The 22,314-nt window shown below is 43.8% G+C and overlaps 2 protein-coding genes across 2 annotated transcripts in view; one reads left to right on the top strand and one right to left on the bottom strand.

Moving 5' to 3' along the window:
* Positions 1 to 1,267: 1,267 nt before the first annotated feature.
* On the bottom strand, positions 1,268 to 7,965 carry CGGBP1 (CGG triplet repeat binding protein 1). The gene is made up of 3 exons (XM_072621651.1): positions 7,837 to 7,965; positions 7,103 to 7,279; positions 1,268 to 5,402 (listed from the first exon to the last, which is right to left on the bottom strand). Exon 3 carries the CDS (start codon positions 5,381 to 5,383, stop codon positions 4,880 to 4,882), a length of 504 nt encoding a protein of 167 aa, XP_072477752.1. The 5' UTR covers positions 5,384 to 5,402; positions 7,103 to 7,279; positions 7,837 to 7,965; the 3' UTR covers positions 1,268 to 4,879.
* Positions 7,966 to 8,239: 274 nt separating this feature from the next.
* ZNF654 (zinc finger protein 654) overlaps positions 8,240 to 22,314 on the top strand; it is a 108,596-nt gene continuing 94,521 nt past the window's right edge. The window contains exon 1 of the mRNA XM_072621648.1: positions 8,240 to 8,506. Within this exon, the coding sequence (XP_072477749.1) occupies positions 8,321 to 8,506 (186 nt within the window). The 5' untranslated portion in view covers positions 8,240 to 8,320. The remainder of the gene's footprint in view (positions 8,507 to 22,314) is intronic.

Below are 22,314 nucleotides of genomic sequence, written 5' to 3' on the forward strand. Positions count from 1 at the left end.
GATCCTCAGGAAACCAGTGTTGACGTATATTAAGCATCATAAAGATTAGCCTGAGGAACCCCAGAGAGAAGACAATTTGGCATAAGGCATTGTATTAAGACAATGATATGCTCTCCATCCAACAATGTGAAAAAAAATTGGGCTTAATGTTGAAGTATGAGGCATTAGACACTAAAATTTTTTATCTTGAGCTTCTAGAATTTCATACAAGTTGTACATTTACAAAACAGTGTTATGTACTTTGAGGAATGACCAGAAAGTATGCCATATGTATATACAAAATGTATCATATTCATCACCACTGCTGATGCTTTATTTCATCTTTCAGCAATGTCAACTAGTGTGTCATGAAATAATGCCTGCATATTCCCATGAACATGAGTTATGAGACTCAAGAGATGGATAAGGATTTAATAGGATTAATATTTGATAGGGCTGAACTAGAACATATCATCAAGGAAGTATCTAGCTTTTTATTAGATTTCTAAAAAGGAAACATCTGGTTTAGGTGAGAAACCTAGGAAGAGGTAACTTAATTTTAAGGTCCTTTCCATTCATATGATCCTATGAAAAAATGGAGTGATAAAGAAAAACATTTCTTACTGAATATAAAATAACAAAACAGAACATTTTCCTCTCAAAATATGCAAATAACCATAAAAGGCCAGTTTAATTTTTAAACTAAAATGCTAAACAATAAGTCACAAATTTCATGAAATTTGAACTTTTTTAATTTTCAGAATTAATTTTTCAAAAATCACAATTAAGATGCTTCACCAAAATTACTCCAATTCGGTATTTAAATTATTCATCACAATGTGTAATTGGGAGGAATTAAATCACAGGATTTTAAGCTGAAAGGAACCTCAGAGATCATCTAGTCCAAGTGCCCTTTATTTTATAGACAGGAAAACTGAGACCTAACATAAAATACTTAGTACCTGAGGCTAAGTGTTGAGAGCTTAGAAGGGGTGGACGGATTTTAACCCAAGCCACCTGACTGCAAATCCAGTATTCCTTCCACAATTCCACACTCCCTAGAACTCATATTACCTATTATTAGATAATAAATGTGTTTACCTACAGGGCCATCTTGGCATTTTCACTTCTGTATAACAAAAAGTACAATCATAGCAGAAAGGACTTTTTACATCTACAACTTCACTTTATCGAACTTTTGAGGTTTAATAATTTACAATGAATGTCTTTTTAACATCCTAAAACAACTTTTTTTAATAAAGTGCTTACACAAATTTTCTGAAATCTCTTAATTTTTTGTAAAAAATTTATTTCTAAAAGTCACAGACAAAACTTTAAAAGCGACACAGACGTTAATATTTCAGGATACATGCGTGAGCAAAGAAAATTAGCATTGAGAACAAAAATGAACATAGTTAACTATTATTACAGTACTCTGAATATGAGTAGAATACTACTAGGTCAGTTAGTTTTATTTCCCTCAGAAACCTATGATACTGTGCAATGAAATAAACCAGGGTTTAAGATAGCCACTTCATTATTTTATTCTAATCAATAGGAGAGGGAGAAATAAACTAAACCAATTTAAATGTTATGTTGGCCTAAATAAGATTTTTGACTAAAACTGTTATACTAAATGCATTTTATGCATTAATTTTTGAGTGTTTAAGGTGATTCCATCCACACTTAACTAATGGTATCTAAAGCAAATCAAAGCACAAAGAATACCTTTGAAAGAATCAAAGTATGGAATCACCATATTTGAAAGACTTTGTGATTTTTTCAGATTTCCCATTGTCATATATTTAACAAGTATTTTTAGATGAATATTTAAAATGTAAAATTTTAGCTATCACTTGCCCACATTACTAGTTGTTTAAAGTACTAGGAATATTTTTAATACATGTCAGACACAATCTCAAACAGTTAACCAATTTGTTATATTTCTAAGAAAAAGCTGTTTCTTAAATGCTTCCTGGTCCTGTATAACTTAGGATCATAAAAAACATTTTCATCAGGGCCAAAAAGCTTTGAGAAGCGGCATTTGGAAGAGATTCTTATTTGATGGCAGGAACCGATAAAACAATATGGTTCTCTCTCAAACATAATCTGTAAGTTTCACCCTGCAAGAAAGTAACATTGTCCTTCAGTCTCGCTTTACCTACAAGTAATTTTCCTTTCCAACAATCCATAAACTATTAATGGTAAGCATATAATGAATTACTGGAAGACAGACTATTATATGTTTAGAGAAAACACTATTAACAGGTAAGCATGTCTTGAAGAACACAGTTTGTAAATGAAACATTAAACAACCTTGTATGTATGCATAAAAGTTACAAAATAGAAAAAGGCTATTTTTTTTCCAATAGCATAGCATCACACTAACACTACAAAGTTAAGGTTGAAAGGGTTTCTGTACAAAATGTCCATCATACCCCAAGGCAGCATAGGCCTCAAATATTTCTATTTATTCTATCCACATACCTCAGCTATGGTTTCACTGATTTGTACCAGTTTTGGAAAGGCTAAAATTGGGCAATCTGCCTTATGAACTATGAGACAAAGTTAGATAATCTCAGAGACACAGAATGTCATAATCAGTAAAGAAATATTACCATTAAAGCCCCAGAAGCATGACACAGTGGGCAAGGGAAAGACCCCTGAGAATACGATCTCATGATCCTTACAGAAAGATAGGATTATGCCCTCACATATAATACGTGTGGTAATATAGTTAGGGGCTTGTTGAAGTACACAAAAATATGATGTATAAATGAAACTCATCAAATCAATGATAATAAAAACATCCATGTAAAGAGAATATGACCTACTATTGATAGTTTGCCTTCAGAGTAAATTAATATTAAAATACAGAGAAAGGGAATAAGAACTATCTGAAATCAACAATCAGCTTATACACCTATCCTCATTTTTTTTTAACCTGAAATTAGTACTAAAAATGCTTTCTTAGTTTCTTGGATTTTAGTATCACCTTGGATGCTAAAGCAAACTTGACCCAACTCCCAGTGTCTTTCTAACTTAGATAAAAGTGTGTTTTTGTTGGGAAAGATATTTAGTTCCTTTATTGGTGCTGTATCAATGATAGCATTATGTGGAGAATTTGCTGCATTAATTTGCCATAACTGTAGAAATAGAAAAAAAAAAACCATGCTAGTAGTCTAAGTAATATAAAGTAACTTTTTAAGACAGGCTAATGTTTTTAGGGGACTAAGGGATAGGAAAAGATATTTAGAGACTAAACTTAAATGCAGACCTAAAATGAAACTCAACTAGCACCTTGAAAGCATTTTCTCAGAAACTTAAAGCATGGAAATGTTGGCTCCAAAAAATATATAATCCATCTATTTTGGCCTCCTTTTTCTTATGAGCACAGCATCACATGGCATTATGATATATTTATTTAAGAAACCTTATTACCCTGTTACAAGGGACTTCACCATTGCTTTGTGAAAGAAAAAATGTTGTTATAAGTAATTTTTATCTTGTATATGTTCAAGCAACAAATGATATATATAAAAAAAAAATAGTAGCCCAAGTTAGCAAGCGATTAACTTTTAAAAGCATGTAATTTGGTTCTCCTGTGGTCTGGACTTGAAATCTACAAAAGCTGTGCTATTTGCCTAACTGAGATAATAAGAGTCACAAAGAGCTCATTTCCTGAACACAGTAGACCCTTCAGCAGAAATGACAATCATTTTCCCCAAAATACTTATGCATGATGCTGCCAGAAGCCTACCTCCAAACAAATGCCTTGCAAGATTTTCTAATTAGCTCCTATTTTATACTATTCCTAAAATCAGTGAAGCACCAGAGATAAAACTTTTTCAAGAAAGTCAAACAACATAAGCTTTCTTGTTCCTGGTCTATCTACCTCATGAGACATAAATGTTAAAATCATATGTAGCAAAACTAAATGGAAAACGATTTCCATCTCCACTGACCTGACAGCATAGGATATTCCAACTGAGTACAATTAGACTTGCTGCTTAATTTAACTTATCCATAGTTAAGATATCAAATCCAAATTTCCATTTATCATTAAGAGTGAACTTATATGCAAAAAAGGGTTTGGGAACCCAATGAATGCATGCACAAGAAGAAAGAGATGCTTGAAATGTGAAGTGTAGTTCAAAATCCAAACCAAGGGTTCATTGATACATTTTGCTTGTGAAATTCTGTTCATGTTAAGAGAGCAAAATCACTGTTACCTAATGTCTATGAGTTCTGACACTCATGAAAAAAGTAGATTTAAGTAATTTGCTGATTTTGAAGCTACTAATAAGTGTTTGAGGAAGAAATGGAGAAAGATGGGATAAGGGGAGACTTAAGACAATTAAATTATAGTATAGTATAGCTTGAAATGGGACAATAAGAGCCTTCACCTGTTCTGAACTAAGAAAACAGCAGAAGCACATTTTATTCTACTACAGGGAACTCTAATTAGACCAAAAAGCCCTCCAATAAGAAAAAAAAAATTAACCATCACCAGTATTCCTTGGCAGCAGCTCAGTTCCTTATGCTATTTTTCATTCTAAATATTTAAGGAACTTCTTAAAGAACAGTCATACATGGTAAAAACAAACAAACAAAAAAAACAGGGCAGGACTTTCAATGCATAAACCTTTTAGGGGAAAACCATCAGGCTTTAGATATTCTAGCACACTCTAAACTGAAGTTCTGTCTTATACCACCAGTGGCTAAATTATCAATAAGTTCTGCAGTGAGGTTGTCACTTCCGCAGCTATATACACATTGCAAAACTATTCTGTATCACATGATTTTAATGAAATAAATATAAAAATGAACCGCACAATCAACACATAACTTTAATACTCCACATCATTCGTCTTGTTCACAATGATGGTAACCTCCCTTGTCAACAATCTTGTGAGTTAAGGAGCTGATTCTCATTCTCATACCCATCAGGGAGGTAAGCTCTCCTTAGCTGGTCTGACTTAGGTATGGAGCCACCATTCTTCACATGGCGAGACAGGAAAGCACGAACTGCCGGGTGATCAGCCTTCTCAAGCGGGATGTTGGCCTCCAGGCACATTTTCACAAAGTCCTGGATAACACTGATTTTCTCTGTCTGCGCAGTACTGTTGCACTGAAGAGATGCTGTTAGAGGCCTTTGTTTCTTCCTTACATTCTGTTCTTCAAACTCTGCCTTTCTTTTGGTGTGAGTCTTGGACTTGAGGTGATCACTGATGGCGGACTTGCGAACATGATTAAGAACCACGTTGCAAGAAGTGCAGAACAGTTTTCCTCCATCTTCATGCAATTCACCTCCAAACTCAGTGACACGATCCAAAGGAGTCACATACAAAGCAGTCTTGGAACGGTTTCGAGCAGGAGGAGATGTTACTACAAATCGCTCCATTCCGGTTTTCAATATGGGTCTTTTAAAATAAGAGAAACAAACGGATAAGAACAGGACCTTCTTTCTATGATTAACAAGAAAAGATGGGGGGGAAATCTCTAAAACTATAAGCTTCCCTACAGAAACTTGATAAAACAGACCAGACAACAGACAATATGCAATGGAATAAGTATGACAGGGGAAAATTAGAGGCAAGTTACTACCACATCAGCAAACTTCTTCATTTTTTAAAAAGTTAACTAAAATGGAACGATAGAATAACAGCACAAAGGACCAAGCTGATAAATATGTAACAAATTGTATAGCAAAACTCAATCAAATGGTTGCTAATTAGTACGGACTACACTTTGATCCTATCCGAACCTAGATCTTTTTATCCTACTTTGCAACTTAAAGCACAAGAAAAGAAAATTACAGCTCTGTCCTGTCATTATACATCTATGCACATGTATGTGTATATATATATATATATATATATATATATATATATATACACACATATATATGTATACACACATGTTAAAGTTGGTTACGGTATTTTAAGAAGCAGGATTATAGACAACTGCATGTAGTAATGTCCAAATGTAGACTATTTACTTGGTTAGAAATATGTCTGAAAGTTTTACAAAGGTGCCAGGAAGTCTAAAACAACTATGAGTGGTATAAAAGATAAACTGAAGACAAATTTTAAACATCCAAAAGTTAAGCTAAGAAGGTTTGAAAAGTTGACAACAATAATAAAACGTGATTACCGATCATCCAATCAACTTATCACTCAGCTGCAGTTGTCTATGTAGCAGTTTAGCAATAGTAATAACTGGCATTTATATGCTGCTTTTAGGTTTGCAAAGTGCTTTACTCCAACACAATAACGATACGGTAGGTGGCTCTAGTCACATAACCCCTCAATGCCAACAGCTGGACTGAACTCCCTTCTCTCCCCACTACCTCAGGCTGCCTCTTGGCTGGCTTCAGCAGGCCACTGGCCCCAGCTTTACAGTCACAACCAGTCCTGGGTAAAGACTCTGAATTAACCTTCAGTCATCACATGATCTGCACATACAAAGGAGATTTCTGATAGAAAACTCCCCACTCCTGCGCGTGGGAACACCTCTGGGATCGGTGGATGCTTCAAGCGCGCACAAGCTAAGGGACTTGGCCAGCCCAACTCTCTCCCCGCTATTTTTCTATTTCTACGTAAAAGGTCATCATTACAAGTAAATCCACCAAATCCCAACATACTCTTCACTCACAGCACCCGAGATGTATAACTTGTCTTTTTAAAGTACCCCGACAACAGCACTGGAATATAACTGGCTTCCTCTGGAATTCAACATCATTTTAGGCGTTTAAAATGTGAGCGTGAGACAAGGCCCACCCGATGGATCCACCATCCACACAAAAAGAATCTCTGCCTCGGACCCCGCTCGCCCTCAGATCTACAGGTGGCAGTGTCTCCTTTCACTCCTCACTACCCCCCCAGCCACCTACCTGTCCCGAGTGTTAGCGCCCCCCCCTCCCGCTGTGCCGGGGTCAGACTAAGCGAGTGCTCCTAGAGCGCTGGCAAACCTCAGAGCATCAATAAACGCCAGCTGCTATTATCGCTTCAGCGAGGCCCTTCGTTAACAGAACAGGGCTAGGACGGGCCCACACCGGTTCTGACCATGCCAAAGCAGGACAGAGTGGACCGGGCACGCCGCTCCCGAGTCTGAACGTTACCAGGTCGTTCCAGCGTGGCTGCCCGGGCGCTCCGCGGCGAGGGCACAGCCGAGAGGGCAGAGCCGTCGAACCCCAACAGCCCGGCTTCCCGGTCAGTTCCTCAACGGGCGGCGGCGGAGCAGCGGTCCCTGGGCTTGCACCCTGCTTTCGCTGGCGCCCCGGGTAGTCATTCCCTCTCTAGAGCGAAAGAGAAATGGGCGGGGGAAGGGAGAAGGGACAGAGGTGCCAGAGTGTCAACAGCCAGCCCCGAACAGGTGGTTCGGAACCGGCCCCGAACCCCAACAGCGCCCCCGCCCGCTCCGGACACCCGCTCCGCCCCCCCCCTCCCCTCCGCGCCCCAGCCCGAGCGTTCCGGAAAGGAGGAGTCGGGCATCCCCGGGGAATCGGGACTCCCACCCTAAACCGGACGCGCGCGCCCGCCGGCGCCCCGACTTCCCCGCTCCGCGAGGGGGAGGGAGGAAGGCGGGGAGGACGAGCTTCCTCCCGGCCCCGGCCCCTCCCCCGCCCCGGCCCGCGAGCCCAGGCGCCCCGCCGCCGGGAAGCCACCAGTTCCGGGTGGGGGGGGGGCGGCCGCGGGCGCTGACAGCTTCGCAATCTCCCTCCCCCTTCCTCCCGCCGTCCAAGGCTCCTGCGCCCCCGCCCCCCTCCCCCGCCCGATTCCGGGACGGAAGGCCCCGGGCCCGCAGCCCGCACCAACGGCCCGGCCCGCCCCCAGCTTCCCCGCCGCTCGGTACCGTAGGAGCAGGGCCGCCGCTAGGGGAGGAGGACGAGAAGCAACCAGGAAGGGGGAGGAGGCGGAGGAGGTGGGAAGGGGAGAAGGAGGAGGACCAGCTGCCGCTGCCACCGTCGCCCGATCCAGCCCCGCGGCGGCCGCCGTGTCCCCCGCCGCGCCCCGTCCTCCTCCGCGGCCTATGGCTAAGCACGGTGGGCGGCCCCCAGCGCCCGCCGTGAGGCGCTGTCCAACGGCTGGTTGGCGGGCCGGACGGACGGCCGCGCCGACCAATGGCGGCCGGAGGGCGGGAGCCAGGGTGACTGGCGGCGGGAGGTGGCCAATGCGGCTTGGGGGCGGGGGTGGGCGGAGCCGGAAGTGGGGCCCGGCGGAGCGGCGCTGGCCCGTGGGGGGGGGGGGAGAGGGGAGGGAATTAGAGGAGGAGGAGTAGGCTACAGCGGCAGCGACGGCTTCGCTGGGGCTGGTACGCGCTGGGCTGCGAGAGCCTCATGGCGGAGGAGGAGAGCGACCAGGAGGCCGAGCGCCTCGGGGAAGAGCTCGAGGCTATCGTGGAGTCTCCTCCGGGCCCCGTCGCGTTCGGAGCCGGGGCCGGGGGCGATGGGGAGGGCAGCTGCGGCGCTGGAAGCGGCCGCGGCAGGATCAGCAGCCGGGATTACTGCCGCCGCTTCTGTCAGGTGAGGAGCAGCCGCGGGCCGCTGCCGGGGCCGGTGCCGGGGCCGCCGCCGGGGCTGCCGGCGCGGGGGGGACGCCTCCCCTCCCACCTCCCGCCCCCGGCCCGCATTTTCTCCTCCTTCGCCCTCGCTGGGTCCGGAGGGGTGCGCACGGCGCACGCTCCTCCCTGCGCCCCTGGGGGAGGGGGTGGGGAGCGGAGGCTGCGGGCACCGGGAGGGGGCGGGGCTGCCTTGACCCCGGCACTCCGGAGGTGCGGAGGGGGTGAGGGGTCAGCCGGGGGCCCCGCGGTGCTCCCCGCGACTTCCTCGCCCTGCCGGTCCCTCTTCCGCGCCCCCCCCCCCCCCCGTCCTTATTCCCATGTGCCCAGCCCAGGAGGTTTGGGCCATGGCTTTTCCGGGGTCACCCATCCAGTCCCGTCCTGCCTCCGCCTCGGGCCCCTGACCTTCCCCGGGACCGCCGCCGCTGCACCCCCTCTTGTGCTCGGCTGCTGCTGGGGGTGACCTGCCCCCTCTCTGCTGCCCCCCTGCTGTCACGGCTCCCCGCCCCCGCAGCCGGGCTCTCCTGTCACCCCGGCCCAGGCCTGCCGTGGCCGGGGCTGTTTCCTCTCGGTCCTAGGAGAAGTGGAGCCCCCCGCCCCCGCCGCTCCCCGCTTCCCCTTTCTCGGCACTAACTGCCCCAAGGAGGGAGGTCCGTCATCTCCGTCCCGCCCTCCCTGCCAATCCGAGGCGCTCACCTGAGGAAGCCACGGAGGTGCCCCCGGCTGCCCCGCCGCTGGAGGGGGGTGAGGCCCCCGTCGTGGCCGTGCCGCGTGATCGGGGGCGCCCCCTCGGAAGTGCCAGCCGCCTGTTGGGGCTCTGCGCGGGGGCCCTGCCCTGAGTGCCCTCTCGCTCCCTGGGTCCGCGTAGACGCTGCGTGCCGCGCTGACCCTCGCTCTGTTTACACTCCTCTCCGGCCGCTCCAGCTCTCCGGGGTGCTAGGGCCTTTAACTTACCGGACTGCGCCCCCCGAGGAGGGGGGGGCCCTCCGTCACTTTTATTGGGCTTCTTGTGGGGACCCGTGACGACGTACGGACGAGCTGGTTAGTGAGCGGGGTCCGCGTGAGCCAGAAACACGGAGACAGGCAGCGCCGCGGGGGGTCTGCGGGCCGAAGTTTGGGACTGACCGGCTGCGTGCGGGCTTAGAGCCCGGAGCGTGACCGCTGATGGTTGTACCCTGTGTGGGAGAGGGGAGAGGCGGACGAGCGCCGGAAGAGGAAGGTTGTGGCAGGATCGGAACCCGGGTCTGCCCCCCGCCGTGCCCCGGGCTGCCCCCGCGGGCCGTCTGCCTTGGCTGAGTTACCCCTTAGCGCAGCCAGCTTGGTGGACTTGGTAAGGGACAGTGCATCTAGAGCCCAAAGGCAGGTTTACCTTTTAGTTAAACAGGTTCCCCTTTGGAAGCAGACTTCTCGGTGAATAGCCCCTAAAACAGAGAATTAACTTTACAGTCCTTCATCGCACGTGTGGTCTGGTGGAGTTGAGAGAGTAGAAGGACTCTGAGAGGAGCGTCCTGCCGGCTGGTTGGCACAGAGAGGGCATGAGCCAAACCGTGTCGGTGCTGGTCCTTTCCTTCTGAGAGCAGTGATTTTCAGAGGAGACCAGCGGTACAGGGGTGCAGGGGTCAGAAGCCAGAAGGCGCTCGCTCACCTCCCGCTAGAGTGCAGAGCCTTAAGTAAGCTTTACACGTCATACTAACGTGATGCTCTTCACCATGACAGCGTTCTCTGATAGTTCTCTGGAGTTCGGGCCACTTTCTGGGTAGAGAGAGGCGATACCAGCATGGATGGATGGGCCACGTGCGTCACTGCGTCCTGAGTCTCTCTCCTCTGGTACTCCATCCCTGCCAGTCTTTGAGATTGGCTGTAATGCCACAAGGGAGACTGGGCCTGCAGAGTTACAAGTACAAATGGGAGATTTCGTGGGAGTACCCTGGCTTTGGGTGGAGAAGCTGGATATGTTAATAGTTCGGTTAGTGTACTGAAGTTATCAGGGAACAACTGACGGGGAGTGCTTTATCTCCTCTACTTTCTTAAGTCTAAATAATCTTTTTAAAAGTATCGTAAGTGAAGCCCTGATTTATAGCACTTAACTGATTTCCGAGATGTGACCGTTCGCACTGACTCCGGCTTATTCTTGGATATAAGTACTATCTCTCTTCTGATTTTCTTGTGTGACTCGATGGATGAACCTGGAGTAAGGAATGATTGAGTTCAGGTGGTCCTGGACAAGTCACTTAACCTCTGTCTGCCTCAGTTTTCTCATCTGTAAAACAGGGGTGATAATAGCACAGTCAGTCCTCCGCTTTCATTCCTCAGAAGGAAAAAAGCCTTAAAAAGGAATGTTGACACATTAAATACATGACTGCAGGAATTAGGCACCTTCAACCACCAAAAAAATCTTTTCTCTTTGCTAAAGATCGCAGAAAATACACTTTTCTGCGTATAGTTCTTTATAGCAAAACATTAATTCTGATAATATGCACTTTTCCTTTAACACAGTAACCTTGAAATTACCCATAAAATGCAGTACACAAAATAAATTGGTAACATGGAAAACACTTTCTTCTTTCTTGTGGTATCCAAGAATTCTCTGACCTTTTGTGCGAACATCTCCTTTAAAAAAAAAAAAAACCTAAGGAAAATTGATTTCAGACAATCCTCACTTTTCATAACACATGAAATCTATAATGTCACAACTACTTTTCTCCTTTTTTGCAGATGTAATGAGTTGTCAGTGGGTTAACGCCATGCTTGTTGCAGACATTCCAGCATGCTTTGTCTCCCAGCTAACTTGACGTGCCTAGTTTAGAGCGTAAACGCAACACAGAACTTGAATTTTAAGGGCAAACAGAAGATACACAAGACTTAGTGGGACACTTGCATGCCTTGTGCCTTTCATTTGTTTTCTCCACTGCACATAGTCGGGAGTGTGCAAGGTTGCCAGCATGAAAGTGAAAATGAAGTTAATAATAAGTTACAGGAATGCTTGAAGTCCTGAAAGTTCAACATGAATGTTGAGGGTTGACTGTGTTTGTAAAGCCTGTGTATCTGAGTAGTTCTACACTCGTGAGGTGGCTCTGCCTAAGCTTTATCACCACAATGAGTATGTTGACCTTGTATCGTTTGTCTCACACCTGCCCTCCGCAGCCAGGCTAGTGCATTACATGGAAGCGTTGAACAAATTTGACACTTATTAAATGGACTTCTGTCGTTCCTTCCCAAATAATGGTAGCATCATACTTGTCAGCTTTTCAGTATCTCGCTGCTTGTAGAGTCTGTTAACGTAAGAACTAATTAAAATGGAGAGAAAATACAAGTATTTTAGATGTCCTTTTTCTTTAAATGGAAATCTTCACTGCTCCCTATGAAACATTAGCATCAAATGATGGAAAATTCAAAGATGCTGAATCAGTTAACATTTATAGATGTAACTATTTGAATATTTATAGGAATCAGATAGCACCTGTATATTTATGTCTTCATCAAGAAAAGGAAAATTAACTGAGGCATCTGTGTGTTTGTGTGTGTGTACATATCTATACACATATGGACTTTATTTTGTTATTGTATATTGTTACTTTATGCTTAAGGTGTTATTCTGCAAATTTTAGGATTGATTCGCATAAATCAATAACATACATAAAATTGAAAAAAATCCAGAATACTAGATAATATAAAGATGGTAAAAAAAAAAATCAAACAACTTTCTATTTATTTGACATTAGGATCATGTTCCTGGACTTATATTGCTTGTTTCTTGAATAGTTTTGTATGCTTCACTTTTATTCTATGTATGATATTCTAGATATTTCCGGTATAGTATTATCTTGTTAGCATCTTTCTTAGTCTGAAAGAATTCAGATGGGCAGATTATGATTGAAAAATAGCTTTTCTTAATATACATATATATATTTTCAAATTGTCTTTTTAAAAATTTTAATGACTAAGTTACTAAAAGTATATGTCCTGTTTCAGTAAATAATATTTCATGGGATAAGAATAATGGACTACAAACTCTAGTGAATTTGTTCTACAGTTGTTGACTTCCTAGTGGTAAGCACCTGAAGACATCCAACAGTCTCATATTATCCCACAGAAAAACTTGCTCTCAGCAGTTGTGGCTCCATCCAGGCTTTCAGCAGTAAATGCGAACATTAAAACATTTTTTTTTAATTATTGAATTTTGAAGCAAGGAAGGATCTTAAAAATTACATAATCTAGCTTCTTTATTTTGTAGTTGAAGAAGTTGAATGTCTTAGCCTTTGGCATATAAGTAACTAATTAGTGGTAGAGTCAAGACTAGAGACCAGGTCTTCACATCTAGTTTATTGTTTTCTTTTATACCACTACTTATGTAGAGATATGGAAGCTGAGGGATAGAAAAGTGTTCATGTAGAAAAGTATTAACTTTTATAACTTTTAATAATAGTATTAACAGCGTACTATGCTATTCTTTTAGGTTTTGAAAATTTTGACTTGGACTTTTACAAAGCAATTTTTACAGTTTTCAACGAAAAAAAGCAAATGGGAGGAAATAAAGGATATTACATTTCCATGAAGTATTGTTTTCACTTGAGAGGCTCTGGAGGGATTGTGAAGGCACCTTTAGAGAGGTTCCCTCCAAAAATCCCAGATCTACCCTGGGTATGTTTTCTGATATATACTAATGGGGTGAAATCATGCCTCATTTTTGGGGGGTTTAGAGAGGACGACAGGGTTTCTTAATAGATTAGGGAATACTACTGATAAACTATGCCCAGATTATATTTTTAAAATTACTGTTTTATTGGTGACTTTTAAAAATAACATTCATTTCCAGATATCTCTCCTTTCCTTAGACCATTTCCTTTTTAACAAAGATTAATATAGAAGAAAAAAGCCATGTGTGGTGGCACATGCCTGTATTCCCTACAGGAGGGAAGGGGAGGGGAGAGGATGAGGCTGGAGGATCTCTTGAGCTCCAGAGTTCTGAGCTACAATAGAGTTTAAGCCAATCAGGGCATCTGATAGGTGCACCAAGTCAGGTGCAGTAATACAATGAACCCAAAGGCTTACTAAGGAGCCACCAACCTTGCCCAATTAGAATGGAGTAAGTCAAAATTCCTGTACTAATCAGTAGTGGGAGTAGGCCCTTGAGTGATTGATGGACTTAGAGCCTAGGTAAGATAGAGGAGACCCAGTCTCTAAAAATAGTTCAGCAAAACTAACGTTAGCTGAATCAGGAAGTATATGTAACGTTCTCCACTTTGTGTGAAAGGAGAAGAATGTATTTTTTCAGTTTCCATTGTTGTCATTTTATACTGTGTTATGAGCATTAGATGAGATAATATATGCAAAGCATTTTGAAAATCTGAAAGCACTATCTAGCTATATTGTTTTCTTGGTTCCACTTGGGTATGTATGTCTTCCAGTGCTTCTCTCAGTTCTTTATATTCATAATTTCTTACAGCATAGTAAGAATAGATTATTATATTATGTGTAATGTGTATCATATATTAATGCTATATTATCATTTCATTGTGCCACAATTTATTTAGCCATTGTCCAGTTGCTGGGCACCTACTTTGGTTTTTTTTATCATTTTACTACCACAAAAGTTCTGCTATGAAGATTTTGAATCTTGGTATGTATAGGAACTTTCTGTCTTTGATCTCCTTGGAGTATGTGCCAAGCAATAGAATCTTTGGGTAAAAGGGGTTGGAAATTCTAAGGACCCTTTCTTTTCTAGTTAGAAGGTGAGGACTATTTAGGTTTAAATCTTGTCTTGATATGTAATGGCCATGAGATTCTAAACAAATCACTTCTTAGTGTTCCAGGGAGCTCTCTAGATTAAGATGGTGATTGGTTTGGGGAAGATTACTCGTACCAGTGAATTCATAGTTTCAGTCCCTCTCTTAAGTTGAGTTTTCCAGAATGGCTGAGCCAATTCAGAGTTCCACCAAAGGTGTGCTTGTCATCTTACCACCCCTCCTTCATATCTATTACCATCTTTTGTTATGTTTACTAATTTGCTTAGTGTGAGGTAAAATGTTACTTCATTTTTGTATTTTTATTAGTCATTTGGTTAACTGTTGCAGGTTTTCTTTTTCTTGACCTATATTTTAGCAAAGTATTTGACAAATCCTCTTTTTATCCTTCCTAAGGGAAAGATGTTTACTAAATAGTAGTGTAGTCAGGTGGATTTAGAATATCCAAGGGGTGTTCATTAATGGTTTACTGTCAACTTGGAATGAAGTCTCTTTGTCTTTAATTTGGATAGTTTTTGTCAATTTCTTATATTTGTAGATGACCCAAAGCTAGTAGGTATTTTTGATAGAATCAGGATACAAAAATATCCTGACAGATTTGAAATTGCCGGTTGGCTCAATCTAATAAGATTAAATTGATCAGGGATACATTTAAGATTTTAAAATTTTGATTTCAAAAAATTTAACTTACAGTACAAGATAGAGAAGGCATAGTTCAACAGTGGTTTATCTGAAAAAGATCTGGGGGTTTTGGTGTACAAAGCTCAGTATGTATAGATAATGTGAGAGAATAGCCCCCAAAAGTAAGGCATTCTTTAGATGCTTTAGAAGAGGCACATTATTCATAATACAAGAAGTGATTATCTTGCTATATCTTGTTTTTTATCAGGACCTCTCTGAATTATTTTGGGTGGCACATTTTAGAAGGAATTGAAAAACATCCAGAGGCCTGTCTGACTGTTCATGACCTTATTTGGGGTCTTTTTGGCAAAGATACTGGAGTGGTTTACCATTCCTCCTCCAGCTCGTTTTACAGATGAGGAAACTGAGCCAAACAGGGTTAAGGGACTTGCTCAGGATCACACTTCTAGTAAGTGTCTGAGGCCAGGTTTGAACTCAGAGAGGTGAGTCCATGCCCAACACTCCATCAACTTCACTGCCTATGTGTCAAGATAATAACCATATGTTTATGAGCTGAAGGAACTGGAAGTATTAAGCTTGGGATAGAGAAGATATAGGGGGTGGGGGAGGTTGGGAGAGTGTAGATTTGAGGTGTCATATTTGAAGGGGTATCACATGCCTGATGGATGAGATTTTTTGAAGAACCCCAGAGAGCAGAAGTAGAAGTAATGAGTGGAAATTGAAAAGGTTGCATGATGTAAAGTAAAATTTCCTGACCATTAGAGTTGTCCAAACAAAGAATGGACTGCTTTCAGAAATAGTGTATTTCCCATCACAAAATGTCTTAAAGCAAAAGCTGAATTGGCACTTCCAAGAAGCGTTGTAGATGAAATTTTGAAGTCTCTTCCCTGAGATTCTGAAAATTTTTTTTTCTTCTTTATATCTTTTTTTGACCTAAAGCATTTATTAACCATGTACTATGTTAAGCACTGGAGATACAAAGACTGTTTTTCTCTATCATCTGTCTCTGGGAGCATACATCCTGATTATATTAAAAAATATAGTTTCCTAGCTTTTATGTATTGCTTCAGAATTACCAAAACACCTGTTGCAGTCCATTGTACCCAATAGACATTTAATACATATTTTTGTTGAGTATATGTTTTGTGACAGTTCCATAGCCCTCAGTAGAAGCACGGTGGATATAGATCTGATCTCAGATCCAAGAAGATTTGGGTTTCAAGTCCTGCCTCTGATATATACTGACTGTGTGAACCTAAACAAGTCACTCTCTTACTGCCTTAGGTAGCTTTCTAAGACTAAATTGTAGAGACAGTGCAGTCCCACATTGTTAGAAGGAGTTTGTTCACCTGGGAATTCCCCTTGGAATGAAATCACAGGTGTAGGCCCTATTCTAAAAACATGTCCCAAAAACCTTACTTAAGTTTTGAAGTATTTAAGCTCAAAAGTATTAAGGTATTTAAAGTTCAAAACTGTACTAAAACTTTTAGGATACCCAGTATGGTGGAAGACAGAAGTGTTGAATAGGAACTGGCGATTCATTTTATCATGTTTCATGAAATACATGCTGCTATCAAACATTAATAAGATTTTTAAAAATAGAATGCAGCCAATCTTTCTTAAAAGCTTTCTGTTAGTTTTAGAATATGACTTATAATACTTATGTCAAACATATTCTTTCAATTTACTTCACGATTCATCAAATATTTATTAAATGCCTGTTATGTAGAGTGTACTTGCCAGGAACACGGAATACAAAGGTAAAACCAGACAGTCAGTCCCTGCCTTCCCAGACTTTATACTTGAGTGGGGAGGATAATACAAGTTATAATGTACAAGTCCAAATCGGGTATGAGATTTGCAAAGGAAATGGAAGAGAGAACACCTCGCTGGGTTTTGAAAGAAGGAAAATATTTCAGTAGATGGAAATGTGCAGGAAAATCTGTAAGACTCAGTTCTTTGAATTTGAATTATATATGACATTTTCTGAACTATTCAAAGCAACCACTTCAAAAACATCCTAACTGAAGTACTTTAGATCTAAGTTGCTCCTGGCAGAATTATTTTTACTTCTGAAATTGCTCATCTTTTTCTGTTTATCAGTTTAATTTTTTTATTTGTCTTTTTGTAAATTTGATCTTGCTTGAATTTCTGCTGTTCATGGTAAGTGGACACTAAAAACACAAATTAAACTACTACAGTTAGATTTGTGCATTTCAGCTATTTAAATTTAAGTGAACATATGGAATAGAAAAATGCTTTAAAAAATTCTCACTCTCTCATGATAGACTCTAATAAAATATACTTCCTTTTTGTATAAGTGGTTATTTCATTATGTCCACATGCAAATCTCGTAACCTTGCTCTAATTAAATAGATTTCTTCAGAGCTTTGTGGGAAACTACCTTTATCATTCGAATTACTTAATTAAAGAAAGTTCATAACATTTAAAATCATGGAATATTAAAACAGTAATAGAATATCTGAAGTGGGTTGGGTCCAGGAGAAGTGAAATGGTTAATAAGGCAACAAGCATACAACCAAAAACCTCATAGAGGATCATTTGTCTAGAACTGGAAGGGACCTCAGTGACCAAACCTTCAGGCCAAACCTCTCATTTTACAGGTGAGAGAATTGAAGCTCAGAGAGGTGGAGGAAAGTCTCAATGAACAGGTAGCAAGTGGCAGAAGGACATTAAAGCTTAGTATGTTGTTGTCTTGTGTTCATCCTTCGTTGCCAAAGAAGACTATGCCATCAGAGAAATGATGACACAACTTGCACTGGACTTTGTTTTGAGTGAGGGAGGGCTGTGCAGGTCACCAGCCTTACTTCTCCTCCAGAGCCATCTGGGTCCAGTGACCAGATATTCATCAGGATGACTGCAGATGACCCAGGACTGGGAGACCTTGACCTATTCAGGAATTCACTTAGAGGGAGGTAACACCCATTGAGTGAATAGGCCTCTTTAAGAAGTAGTCAGGCAATGGCCCTTTTAATGAACAAAAGAAAAAAATAACTAAATCAAACTGGGAGGGAAACAAACTGTAAGTAGTGATAATCACTCTAAGCCAGATACTAAGTGGAACTTGGGCAGGGACCTATTGTTGTCGAATCTGTGGGCTTCAGAGAGCACTGGATTTAAGGGTTTGGGAAGGAAGGGAGGGATGGAAGGAGGACATCTAGCGAGTTAACCCCAAAGGAAGGGGAGAGGGAGACAGAAGGGAGAGGATGAACTGGGTTACCCAGCTAGCTAGGTCCCCACTCAGGCCTCCAGGTCTATTCACAGGTCTGTGTTGGTCCTTCATTTTGAAAGAAGACCCTGACATCAGGGAACGATGACTCTCTTTTGAGTGAGGGAGAGCTATGCAGGTCACCAGCCTGACTTCTCCTCCAGAGCCATCTGAATCCAGTGACCCATCTAATTCAAAGGTGTCTACTGGAGGTCTAATTCAGTTTTAGTCTGGAAAAGGAATTAACAGGCCACTCTGGTATGTTTGCTATGAAAACTTCCCGAGCTGTCGCAAAGAGTCGGGCATAACTGAATGACTGACCAGCAGCGACAACATAGTCTTAGTAGTGTTAAAGCCATTTTCTCCTGGTTTCCCTCTGCCTTTTCTAGTTGCTTCTTTTTGTTGTTAGTGGCTTTTTTTTTGGCTATTTTATTCTCTTCTTCCTTCACCTAATTGTGGGTATCCCCACAACTTCTGTTCTGTACCCCCGTCTTTTTCTTTACTCTCCACCCTTAACCCCCTCCATGAGATTATCTGATATCGGAATGCCTTGAATGTATCCAGTCCTTCATCTTTACCTGCTTGTTGAACATTGCTACCTTAGTCCCTTAGTACCTTCAACTCTAAATATTCAAAACTCAGCTGTTAACTTACCCCAAACCCAATACTCCCAGTTTCTGTTGGTGGCCCTGCCTTCTTACTGCTGTGACCAAATTTAAAAAACCACAACCATTTTCCTTTCTCAACCATTTGTCAAGTTTTGTCAGTTGTTCCTCTATAGGGTGTTTGAGATCCATCACTTTTTCTCTTCTTATTTTATCTTAACTGTGGTTCGGAACCTTTTCACCTTTCATCTAGGCTGTTTTAATTGCATTCCTTCACCTTCAGTCTCTACTCTTTTATATCTAGATATAACATTGATATATCTAGTATCCTAGATCTAAATAACATCACATAGCCACTGTTATCTTCCAGATGCATAAGTCTGATAAACCACACTCTTGTTTTCAGTATTTTCAGCATCTCCTTGTTTCCTATAGCATGGAACACAAAGTATTTAGCTTTCCATCTAAGGCCCTCCATAACCTGGCTCCAACCTACTTTTCCAACTTTTTTCTTCTTCATGTACATTTCCATCTGTTCAAACTATATCCCTACTTACTTTTCAATTTGTTTTGACCCTTCCAGATTCTTTGCCATCTCTCTGGAATGTACTCCTTTTTTTTCTGTAGAAAATTTTTCTTCTTTCAAAGACCAACTACCTGTTCTGTGAAGTCTTCTTGGATTCCTACCTGTCTCCTCCCTTCCTTGAATTTTCCTGGAGTAGTTTGACTCTTCTGTCTTTATCACATTCTAGCTTTTATTTTATTTATATATCAATTTTAAAATCTTGGTATCCACATTCTCCAGTCTCTCCTGCCCCCCTGCCCTCTTATATTTGACACTGAAATATCTACTGAATAACATCTTTCTCATTATTTTTCCCTGTTCTGATTCTTCTTTCACAACATGAGTGTTGGGGGACAGCTCTGGACCGGGGTCCCCCGTGAGGACCGTGAGACGCCTGAGGGTCCGAACCTGCCCCCTTGTGGGGTACTGGGATGGCCCTGGTAACAGGCTGGCTCCACCCACGGGGAGGCACTTGGGAGGAGCTCGCCCGCCCATGGGAGGTACGGGGGAGGAGACAGGGGATAATAAAAGGGGATGACCACGAGAGCTGGAGGAGAGGAAACGCAATAAAGCTTGCTGACTGCAACTCCTTTCGGGTGCTCTGCCTGTTTATTGCCCTCCCCCAACCGGGAGAGGGACCGGAGACGTCCGAAGACCGGGGATAGGTAAGTAGAAGGCGAAGGCCCGGGAGTCGCCCCGGGCATCTGGCGCCCTGAACAGGGACCACCGTAGGGAGAGGAGAATCCGCCTTGCCCCGCAGTAGTAGCCTTGCTCCGCTACTGCGGGAAGATTCAGGCAGCCTCAGTATTGAGAAGTGGCCTTGCCTCGCTACTGCGGGAAGATTCAGGCAGTCTTAATATTGGGAAGTGGCCAGGATGGGTCAGGGAAATAGTTTTCCCAGTTTAAAGCCTGAAGATAAAGGAGTACTGGCTTGTCAGCTGTATAAGCTTTGTAAGATCTATGGGCTTAAGCCCCACATTCGGGACTGTAGAGCATTTGTGGAAAAGATCTGGGATGTCTCCCCTTGGCTAGAGCATTGTGGGTTACGCCCAGCTAAATGGGGCATAGTGGGACAACAGATGGTTGCCTATGAGAGGGTGAACCCGGGTGTATTAACAGAGGAGGACTTTACGTTCTTTCAAGTGGTCGCCGCACTTTTGTGCTTGGATCCCCGTCCCCCCTGGCGATCAAACGGCGAGACCCAGACAGGGCAGTCCCTTCAAGGGATGACAGAAGAAGAAGAGGAATCCAATGAGGATGATCCCAACCCCAAGCCTTTATATCCATGGGGTATGTTAAGAGAATGTGCAGGCAGGGACCAGGACTGCGCCCTTCCAGATGGTGCATGGCTGAGCAAGGGGCGGGACTCTAGAGCCCCGAGGGGAAGAACAAAGGGAAAGTTTGATGAGGAGGGAACGCCCAAGAGGGAGTGGAAAGTTCCCAAGACAAAGGGAAAGTCCGATGAGGGAGGAACACTCAAGAAGGAATGGGAAGTCCCTGAAACAGCAAGAGAGGGCTGGGGAACTCTCAGGCAGAAGTTTCAACGGAATTTGGGAACTCCCAGTCCTCCCGAGGTCGGGCTGAATGCCCTCTCCTTCTCCCCAGCCGCCACATCCTTGTCACAATCATCACAAGGAGCGTGGTCATTTACCTACGGGCGGTCTGGGCCCTCGGAGCCTCTGAGTGTACTCACTCAGAGCCTATCCGCAGCTTTGGCGGAGGGACAGGAGTTAGATTTAGAGGAGTGGGAGGGGGCCGGCGCTTACCCTGTCGTTGTGGAGCGGGATCCAATGGGAAACGAGAACCGTTTCCATCGACCGGTGCCCTTCAAATTATTGAAAGAACTGAAGGAGGCTGTCTCCAAATACGGCCCTTCGTCACCTTATGTGAAACATCTCCTTGCGAATACCACAGCCACTTGGCCGTGGGCCCCAGCTGATTGGAAGGAAGTGTCGGGGGCTATTCTTACACCAGGGCAGGTAGTGGCTTATGGCGCCGCCGTTAGACAAGAGGCGCTCAGATATGTCAAGGAACACAATATTGCAGAGACAGAGGACGCTGTGAATATGATAACAGGGGCAGGGCCATACTCGCAGCTTATTGACCAGCTCCAATTCGATCCTCGGGTGATGGCTGCAGTTCAGTATTGTCATATTAGGGGTTTTGCCAAGATTGACGCCCCGGGGACTATGAGGGACAAGTTGGTAGGGCTAAAGCAGAGGGCTAGTGAGTCCCCCACTGATTTTGTGAGTCGGGTCCAGCTTGCGGTCTGGCGGTCTCTTGGCTCGGGACCAGGAACGGATTCCCTGATAGCTCAGCTGGTCTGAGATGGCTTGCGTCCAGAATGCTCCCAAGCCCTAGCGGGCTTGGGACCTCTCGCCTCCCTCGAAGAGATAGTAGAGAGGCTGTTAGACATTCCACCTAAAGACACCCACCAGGCCATGGTGACGGCGGTGGCCCAAGGGGTGACCCAGGCCCTTCAGGGTGCCAAGGACCAGAGGCAATGCTATCGCTGTGGTCAGATGGGGCACTTTAAGAGCCAGTGCCCTGCCGCTAAGGTGGGACCACTGCCCACTTGTTTTCGCTGTGGGAAACCAGGTCATATTGCCAGATATTGCCGCCCTAAGCCGCAGCCTCAACCACCTTGGTCGGGAAACGGGAAAGGGGGCCTCCCTCGGGGGGGCCCCCGAACCCAGAAACATGTCTTCCCAGTGGAGGCTGTAGGCCCTGCCCCTGCCCCCCAGCCCGGGAATTCTGCACCCCTGTCATATCCGCAGCAGTACCAACAAGCCCTCCAAAAATTACAACCTTAGTATGCACATCTGCCACAGATCCCTCAGACACTGATTTAGTTATAAGGCCTTGGCATACTGAAGGGATTGATGTACCCCCCGCTCCCTTTCCCCGCTTGGTGGTGGGACCCTCCGGCTATGTGCCATTCATAGTCCATACTCAATTGTTGTCCAGCGGGTCCTCCACGATTTATTT

This window comes from Notamacropus eugenii, chromosome 6 (assembly GCF_028372415.1).
Source record: "Notamacropus eugenii isolate mMacEug1 chromosome 6, mMacEug1.pri_v2, whole genome shotgun sequence".
NCBI lineage: Eukaryota > Metazoa > Chordata > Mammalia > Diprotodontia > Macropodidae > Notamacropus > Notamacropus eugenii.

Bases quoted from the DNA above. Each gene is read 5' to 3' on its own strand.
- CGGBP1 (XM_072621651.1), bottom strand. From the start codon at position 5,383: ATGGAGCGATTTGTAGTAACATCTCCTCCTGCTCGAAACCGTTCCAAG.